The sequence below is a fragment of the Planococcus citri genome, chromosome 2, assembly GCF_950023065.1.
Source record: "Planococcus citri chromosome 2, ihPlaCitr1.1, whole genome shotgun sequence".
Classification (NCBI taxonomy): Eukaryota; Metazoa; Arthropoda; class Insecta; order Hemiptera; family Pseudococcidae; genus Planococcus; species Planococcus citri.
Genome location: NC_088678.1, coordinates 57,235,805 through 57,244,573, shown reverse-complemented (window position 1 = coordinate 57,244,573; position 8,769 = coordinate 57,235,805). Strand labels below are relative to the sequence as shown.

General features: G+C 32.3%; 2 protein-coding genes across 3 annotated transcripts in view; one reads left to right on the top strand and one right to left on the bottom strand.

Annotated features, from left to right (window-relative positions):
* Positions 1 to 3,785: 3,785 nt before the first annotated feature.
* On the bottom strand, positions 3,786 to 8,539 carry LOC135836623 (farnesoate epoxidase-like). 2 transcript variants are annotated; one of them, XM_065351571.1, is made up of 9 exons: positions 7,894 to 8,539; positions 7,586 to 7,837; positions 7,295 to 7,446; positions 6,834 to 7,061; positions 6,621 to 6,741; positions 5,392 to 5,572; positions 5,161 to 5,278; positions 4,926 to 5,058; positions 3,786 to 4,835 (listed from the first exon to the last, which is right to left on the bottom strand). In XM_065351571.1, exons 1-9 carry the CDS (start codon positions 7,991 to 7,993, stop codon positions 4,642 to 4,644), a joined length of 1,479 nt encoding a protein of 492 aa, XP_065207643.1. In that variant the 5' UTR covers positions 7,994 to 8,539; the 3' UTR covers positions 3,786 to 4,641. The 2 variants fall into 2 exon arrangements, with proteins under 2 accessions (XP_065207643.1, XP_065207644.1); XM_065351572.1 differs by having other exon boundaries at positions 7,586 to 7,822.
* The window catches only part of LOC135836621 (uncharacterized), a 30,452-nt gene continuing 29,034 nt past the window's right edge, over positions 7,352 to 8,769 (top strand). The window contains exon 1 of the mRNA XM_065351569.1: positions 7,352 to 7,474. The gene's annotated coding sequence lies outside the window, so the exon portion shown is untranslated. The remainder of the gene's footprint in view (positions 7,475 to 8,769) is intronic.

The following is an 8,769-nucleotide window of genomic DNA, read 5'->3' as shown; positions in this document are numbered from 1 at the left end:
CGATAGGTACTCGAATTTTTAATAAACGGTAGCTATAGCTATAGCCTATCAACGTAAATGCATAATATGTATCATGAAAACACGAATTTTACGAGCGAATGAGATATTAAATTGATAAAATCTTGATAATGTTAAACGTTAATACTTAATGTGGGTCGAGCAAATTTTACGCTGGGAAATCCGGAGTTCTTTACTTATTTTCGAATACGTGCTTATATCGTAGGTGGTGACATAATTTCGAAGAAATTGTGCAGTACGACGCATTCATCAATTATCACAGATGTACACGTTTTGACCGTACGAGCAGACAGGAGACCATCACGCGAGTTATAAGCATCAAAAATAGAACGTAGATTCGTCAATTTTGCGATTTACTAAAGATACAAGTTATTGGATTTGCGGACTGAAGATGAAGAAATAAATTTTTTTTAAATTTAGTAATTCAAAACATTATCGAGAATATTGACACTACTGTAAAAAAAAAATTGGCGCACTTTTGAAAAAAAATCCATAAAAATGTGGAAAGAAATTCAGCTTCAAAATTTTCCAAAAATCTGCCTCAGCCAATCCAAATCAAAATCCATCTTAGGCTAAGCAATTTCTCTTCAGTAAAGTTGACTAGTTTTTGAACAAAAGGAAAAATTTGTGCAGCTCTGAGGGCTCTAAAACAACTGAAAACTAATTACAATTGATCTCAGAGGTTGAAAATAAGGTAGCAATTCAACCCCCTCTCCTCAAAAATTAATCTTCTGAGAAAAATGTAGATTTTGATCCAGAAGAAATAAATATTATGTAAATTAGTGAAAGAGTTGCCAAAATTATGCTAAATTTCACTTAAGGGCTTTGCACGGAATTTTTCTCAAGAATTGGGATAAAAATAGCCACTTTTTTGGGTCACTGCCAATTTCAGAAAATCGAGAAAAATAGACAAAAACTTACCATTTTTTTTTTTTTTTGGAAATTGGCAGTAACTACCAAAAAATTGGCACCATTATTGCGTTCCAAAATATTTTCTCAGTTTCAGGAATTATATCTTTCAATATTTTGGCTAAATTACTTAATGAGAAATATTTGCGAAAAAAAAGTTTCCAAAACACAAATTTAACCAACAATAAACGATTTGTAAATTTTCAACCACGTAGAACCCTAAAAGTGGTCTTGGATTTTGATGGCAGTAACATAGTGATAGATCGACGCAGAATCTCAAATACGTACATTTGGAATTGGGTCATTTTTTGCATAAGAGGTTATGTAGCAACTGGAGCGAAAAAAACATGACTTTCTCGAAAAAGTCCCCTCTTTGAAAGCACATATTTTCTCTCTTCCTGAAGCACCTCCGGAGCTAACAAATGTTCTGAGTAGATCTCTGCTGAATTTGGTCGAAATCCTCCGACCTTTTTATCGCGATCTATCCTAAAATGTAAGTTGTAACCACTTAATTATTTAGCTAAGTAGGTACCTATGTCTAATTGTTTCTTATACATATTTTTGTCTTAAGAAAAATCATCGTAATGCAACCTACAATACACGAAAAATGTAAAGCTTGCATACTAGGGCGGGTGGGTCAAAACAAACGCAGGTGTCAGAATTTTCTGAAATTCACATATGTGGTTCCTTTTGAGTTGAAACCCCCCAAAAAATTTTTAGCCCCTCGCGGCACCATGGGGCTGAGCCACGTGGCCTCAAAGTGGGGCCATTTTAGCTAAAAATTCACGTTTTTCAGGTTTAAAGCTCTAAAATCGATTTTAAAAATGTAGCCTTAGCACTCAATTTATAGAGTTTGAGATGCTGAATCTCCCTGTGGAGTTCATTTTTTTTTCGGTGGTCGCTTACGTCGGCAACTTTTCGTTGAAAGTATGAAAATTGCTGATTTTAAGGTGTCAGGAAAACGTTTCCGCGAATTTTGTCCAAATATTGTTTTGTAGGGGGACATATCGATGTAGTAAGTTGTATATGTAGTCGAGGGGTTAAATTTAGAATCATTTATATGCCCTCAGATCGCTGATAGGGTACATGATTCAACTTTTGTACAACACTTTAGGATTTCATCAATTTGAAAATTTCATCAGATTGCTTCTACCTACTTTTTTCATGTTTTCAAAAAAATGTTCATTTCATTTTTTAAAAATTCAATTTTGAATAAGATATGTATCTTGGAAGGAGACAAAACCTTTTTTGAAAAATGTGAAAATCATTCAAAAATATGAAAAATGATAAGACAATCAAAAAACGACAAAAATTTGAGAAAATGTCTCATTCGCGTAAAATTTTGCACATACTGCTTGATTTATTGAAAAGTACCTACCAAGAATTAATCGGAAATTCTCAAAATTGAATGATGATTTATCAAAACTGCAGAAAGTGTCATAAGAATTGTCAAAATTGAGCAAAAAAAAAACAGTTTTTATTTTCAAAATTCAAAGTACAAATTACCCTAAAAAAAGTTGGAAAAAAAACTCAAAGATCACAAAACCCCTTTTTCAATTCCACTTTAGGCATCGCGTTGATGCTTCTACATTTATTTTCGATTTTGGTCGTTTTTTGATGGTCTATCATTTTTTCATAATTTTTGAATTAAGTATTTTCACAATTTTCAAGAAAGGTTTTGTGTGCTTCCAATATACATAATTATCTCATTCAAAATTGAATTTTTAAAAAATGAAATGAACATTTTTTTGAGAACATGAAAAAAGTAGGTAGAAGCAATCTGATGAAATTTTCAAATTGATGAAATCCTAAAGTGTTGTACAAAAGTTGAATCATGTACCCTACTCTCTAAATTCGAATCTGTGGTTTTTCACTGAAGTACAGTTATATTCCACTGATTCAAAAGAGGCAAAATTGGATTACTATTGAATCAGTGAAATAACACCACTCATGTTCAGTAGAAATTCATCACTTTTCATTCAGTAAAAAAACTACTGAATTGGCAGTAATTTTCAACTGAATGAACAGTGACGAATTTTTACCGAAATAATTTGACGTTTTTGAATCAGTAAAATTTGTAATCACCAATTCGTTCAGTATGTATGTTTAAATCACATAACAAACTCCAAAAATTGCAATAAAATTATTACAAATTAGAATTCCAACTTGTAATAATTTTATTGCAATTTTTGAAGTTTGTTATGTGATTTAAACATGCATACTGAACGAATTGGTAAATTACAAATTGAAAGGTTCAAAAACTCGAATTACAATTTTTTTTGAGAGGGCGAGGAGTGACTGGTATTTTATACAATATCAGCGATCTGAGGGCATATTAATGATTCTAAATTTAACCCCTCGACTACATATACAACTTACTACATCGATATGTCCCCCTACAAAACACCATTTGGACAAAATTCGCGGAAACGTTTTCCTGACACCTTAAAATCAGCAATTTTCATACTTTCAACGAAAAGTTGCCGACGTAAGCGACCACCGAAAAAAAAAAAATGAATTCCACAGGGAGATTCAGCATCTCAAACTCTATAAATTGAGTGCTAAGACTAAATTTTTAAAATCGATTTTGGGGCTTTAAACCTGAAAAACGTGAATTTTTAGCTAAAATGGCCCCACTTTGAGGCCACGTGGCTCAGCCCCATGGTGCCGCGAGGGGCTAAAAATTTTTTGGGGGGTTTCAACTCAAAAGGAACCACATACCTATGTGAATTTCAGAAAATTCTGACACCTGCGTTTTTTTTCGACCCGCCCTATTGCATACTCAGTTGGGCTCTGGAGTACTTTCTTGACTTGACACTCGCATTCTGACGATCGACTAAAATAAGTGGAGTTCTAACTACTGTATAGTGGTATATATTTTCTTGCTTTTTAAATGTTTATTTACACTTTATTAATTAACATTTTATTTCATTGTTGTATTTAATATATCTACATAATATGTAAAAAAAAAAAAAAAAAAAAAAAAAAAAAATGTATGTAATACATTCTAGTTTCAATTGGAACATCCAGTACAATATTTTTCAGAAACTGAAATTTAGACCTACTGTCAAATGTCCTAATTTCGGACAGCATTTTTTACAATTGAAAAAGAAAATAGAAAAAAATGGAACTTTGAACACATTTTTTATTCATTTTCTGATAGAAAATTGTTTAGGTACTGTCTTTTTCTGATTTTGTTTTTATCGGTTGAATTTCTTTTGAAAAATTATGTCCGAAATTAGAGCAAGGCATTCGCAGTTAGGACGTTTGGCAGTTTCAAGAGTCACTGACCCATATTCTCTTCAACATTTGAAGAATATATCTTACTTCTGCCTTCCTGGTATCATATTTCATCACTTGTGTGACTATTTCCCCATTGATATTTTCAAATAGCTACAAAAAAATATATGTATTCAACGTTTTCAAAATTTCTAGGACTGTAATATTCTAATTCTTACTGCCATTTTCTTTCTTTTTTTTTTGTAAAGCATCCCCTCCTCTCACTACACAAAATTAAACCATATAAATCAATGTTGTCAAATATACGTAGGAAAATTATATTCTGATGTTCCTCCAATTTTTATTTTCTATTAATTTTTTGAAGTACCTAATAATAATAAAAATGGTCAAGCTGATTTTTCAATCAAGTGTAGAAGCGCAGAACAAGTACCTGAATGATGGAAATGTGGGTACCTATCTAAAAAAAAATGTTCATTAAAGCCTGTTCACATTTTTTCTTTCAGAAATAATAAGTTTGAAAGGTTGTGGTCCATTCGTAAGTCCCAAAATAGGATACGTCGATGGCTTGTATCCAGACGGAAACTGAATCGAATATCTTTGAAAGAAATATGCCAAGTATAGGAACATGAAATTTTTCGCCAAAACTTCCCCAATACACGACCGTTTACCTAGGTATTAGTAACAAAAGAGGATACTTATATATACCTAGATCGTCAGTATGATCAACATCAACGAGATACCAATAATGAATGACTTACCCAAACCGAAATTTGGTAACCTCTTTTTCGAACGATCACCACCCATGAATCGTTCAGGCATAAATTCATCTGGATTTTTCCATTTTTTAGGATCGTTCATGGCATATTTTACAGCAAAATATAACAACGTATCCTTATAAAAACATAAACGAAATTAATCATCTGGCAAATAAAAATTACCTATTAAATACTCAAATTTACGTTTTATCATCGATACGTAGAATAAGAAAATTACTTTTTCTAAAAAATATCCTTTAAAGTGGGTATCTTCGGTCACTCTATGAAGTACACCATTCGGAGATATTGGATTTATTCTCATCGCTTCATAAATCGTCGATTCCAAATAAGGCATCCTTAATGAAACAAATTCAGTTATTTTTAAATCAATTTTTCTGGTGTAACTACTTTTTAATAATAATTTTTTTTTTTTTTGACGAAAATACTTAGAAGCAAGATAGGTACTTACCTGATTTTATCGTTCAGGGTTGGGTATCGACTTTGACCGACCACTCGATCGATTTCTTCGTGTAATTCATCTTGAACTCTTTGAGTCAAAGCGACATACATTAAAAGAAATTCAATTGTTTTTCCACTCGATTCGTTCCCTGCTTGTAACATATCTATACCACAAGACAGGAATTCATCGTCTGAAATGCCAACAAACAAGATCAATTGATCAGGAAATACATTTTAGGTACCTACCTAATAAGTACCTACTTATTTGATTACAAAAATTACAACGAATTCTAGTTGCAATTTGAATGATTTACCTAGGTATATGCGAAGTTAAATAACTTGCATACCGACAAAATTGAAGGCAAAAGCTAAAATGTTCGGGCCAACTTCACCATTATGCTTCATGAGAAAATAAAGCACAGAATAGATCATTTCACAATATGAATCGGTCAGTGCAGAAAGGTAACAAGTCACATTTTTGAAAAAAAATTTTTTTGCGGAAATGGGGGTTTCAAAGTATGGCGGATCGACTGGTGATGTCAGATTTCCGCAAAACTGCCGGGAAAGTGGTATTTGGGCGCAGAAAAAGGGCGGATCCGCATTTATGACTTTTTTGTAAAATTTTTTAAATTCCTTGAAAAATAACTAACATTTTTGAGAAGACCATTTTTTGAAATTTAAGTTAATCTCTGAACTGAAAAAGGATGAAAAAATTAACAACTTCGACAAAAAGTCTTAGAACTCAAGGGGTTTTTGGTCAATTTAAACGGGATAGCAGTCTAAATGATGTACTTAGATGTAGAATCAAGCCCCATTCGTGCCCGAGAAATTTCGAAAGAAATTTTGTCAATTCAGTGCAGAAAGGGTCTAAGTCCCATTTGTTTAGGCAGCAACAGCACTGGCGCACGTGAATATTTTTTTTTGGAAACTGCGCTAAAAGTTGTGTCTTGGGGTCCTCTTTCAATGACCTTAAGCATGTTTACTGAAATTTTTTGATTTTTGAATGAATCAGTTTTTTGTTATTCCTGAAAAACGCAAAAATGGACTTATGCCCTTTCTGCACTGACCGATTCAATTTTAAAATAATTTAGGTAGGTATTTTTAAATTTAGTTGAAAAGGTTTTCTAAGGTGAAATTTTTCTAAAAGCTTTGGCGAAATAGCATAATTTAAATATTACTTTAATATTCCTGAATACATTTTAAATTAGAGACAATGCTTCGGTTTTTGAGAAATCTTACCAGTGAAGTTAACAACTTTTCCATAAAGTTCTAATTCCTTTTTACTTTCATTGATGAATGCATCTGTGTAATCTTTGATGTCTAATTCATCAAAATTTTGCTTATGCTCTTCCAACCTTTCCTGAAACAAAATTTAACAAAAATAAGCACATACATCCAAACGCAATTTTTACCAGTTAGAAATAAAATTATGAATTTACACCGATGTATAACCTTGAGAAATCCATGTGCTGCTTTTATAGCGTCCAGTTGAATGTAATTCTTGAATAAACCCCTGGAAATTGGGTATACTAATTCGATACCATTTACTCGCCCCTCAATGAAGGCTTTTTCTGTTTTCGCTTGCAAATCGTCAATTTGATGTTGATAATTTTTCCTGTGCGTTCCCGTCAGTATTCTCAATATTACGTTTAGAGGGGTTTTCATAAATTTTCCGTCAATCTAGAATTTGATAATTTGTTTTAAACGTAATGCCTTTAAGTAGCACATAAAAGAACAATAACCTATATGAACTTCTTATCATCTTCAAATAAATGCGATGCTCATTGAGTCCTACGTAATGCGCAATATCTCGCAATCGCAATTGCAATATTATATACATACCTATCTACAAATACACGTATGTTACGAATTCGAAGAAACAAAACGTGTACCAGTGTTAAAAATTATCTTACATCGGTGATTTTTCCACATCGAATAGAATTAAATTCTTCTAATAATTCATCGTGCAAAATAGTTTCCAGTTCTGTATTAAAAACTGTCCCAAAATATCGCAAAGTAAAACGTCTCACTTCGGACCAAGTTTCGTCATCGCTAAAGAAAAATCCTGTAACGAGTTCAGCGGCCACACTTGAGTAAGTAGGTATGCATATTAACGTATTCAGTAGGTACCCAAGTTATGGGCTCTGAGCAAAGGTACACACACATAGGTATACTTAAATGTTGGTATCAAACGAACAACCTACCTAAAGGTTTATTACGGGTCCTCTGCATAAACAACTTCGATTGATATCGTCCTTGAAAATTAGGATGCTTTAAACCATCATAAATATCCGCATTTTCGCAAAATATCGCCAATTTTTCGTAATATAATTTATGACCTATTGTATTTCCATATTTTTTCACCCATTTTGGAATTGAAAATTCAACTCCTTTGGCAGGTATCGTCCACGCAGATCCAATAAATGGAAGAATTATTGGTCCTATTCGAATCATCACTGCATTATTTGAATTTTAACGCGTCTAGTTAAGATATCTCATCATATTTTCTTACCTGTTGGAAAATTTTTTGGTCTGATGCAAGATCTGATACAGTATAACAAAAAAATCACCCATATTATAGTGAACAAATTGAAACCAATTTCAAAAATCATTATTGTAGATAAAACAAAGAATTAGATACTCGTATACAACGGTGAACTCGAATTAAAATTAATCGTATGAGGACGCGAACGACACGTCGGTTCAATTCATTTCAAGGTTTTCCAAGCAAAAAAGTATGCAAAAATTATCTAAATTAATAGCAAAAAAAAATGTTAACCATCAAATAAAATAGGTAGATAATGAGAGAGAAGATCAACGAATAAGTAGGTACTAGGTAGTTTGAAATATTAATTATGCACACGCGGGTACCTATACTATCAAGTTTTTAGGTAAATAGTATTTAATGCATTAAGTATAATCGTATCAATGTTGCCACGTTGATTTTTTCCCTAATAATTTTTCATCTTTACGCCACGACTGCCACGAGTCACGAGTGAAAAATTCCATCCATAATTTGGTCTTTGTAAGTGTGAGAGAAGTGTTTTGTAAATATGTCATTGTTCGTATTATCGTGTTGTGTATTACCCTATAATAATTATTATCTACCTACTTATACTTACTGATAATAAATAATAGGCAGGTAGCAGCTATGTGCTAGAAATTAATTCGCGCAATTTCAAAACAAACCAAAAGAAAAAATATCAAATCATTCAATATTTTCAGAACCGAAAGTTCAAATTTTTTTGCAGAAAGTTCAAGCTACAGAATTTTGAAAAAAAATGACAAAACTGAAAAATTGGTGTGGCTTTACATGTTTACGTTAGGTATTTTTTGGCTGCCCATTAATTCTTTTTGACAAAGGGGTACCCACTAGATTACTACTTAC

Coding starts and splice junctions, on each gene's coding strand:
- LOC135836623 (XM_065351571.1), bottom strand. CDS start 7,993: ATGATTTTTGAAATTGGTTTCAATTTGTTCACTATAATATGGGTGATT. Junction 7,838..7,893: donor ACCAAAAAATTTTCCAACAG/GTAAGAAAATAT, acceptor CAAATAATGCAG/TGATGATTCGAATAGGACCA. Junction 7,062..7,294: donor GATGTGGAAAAATCACCGAT/GTAAGATAATTT, acceptor ATCAAATTCTAG/ATTGACGGAAAATTTATGAA.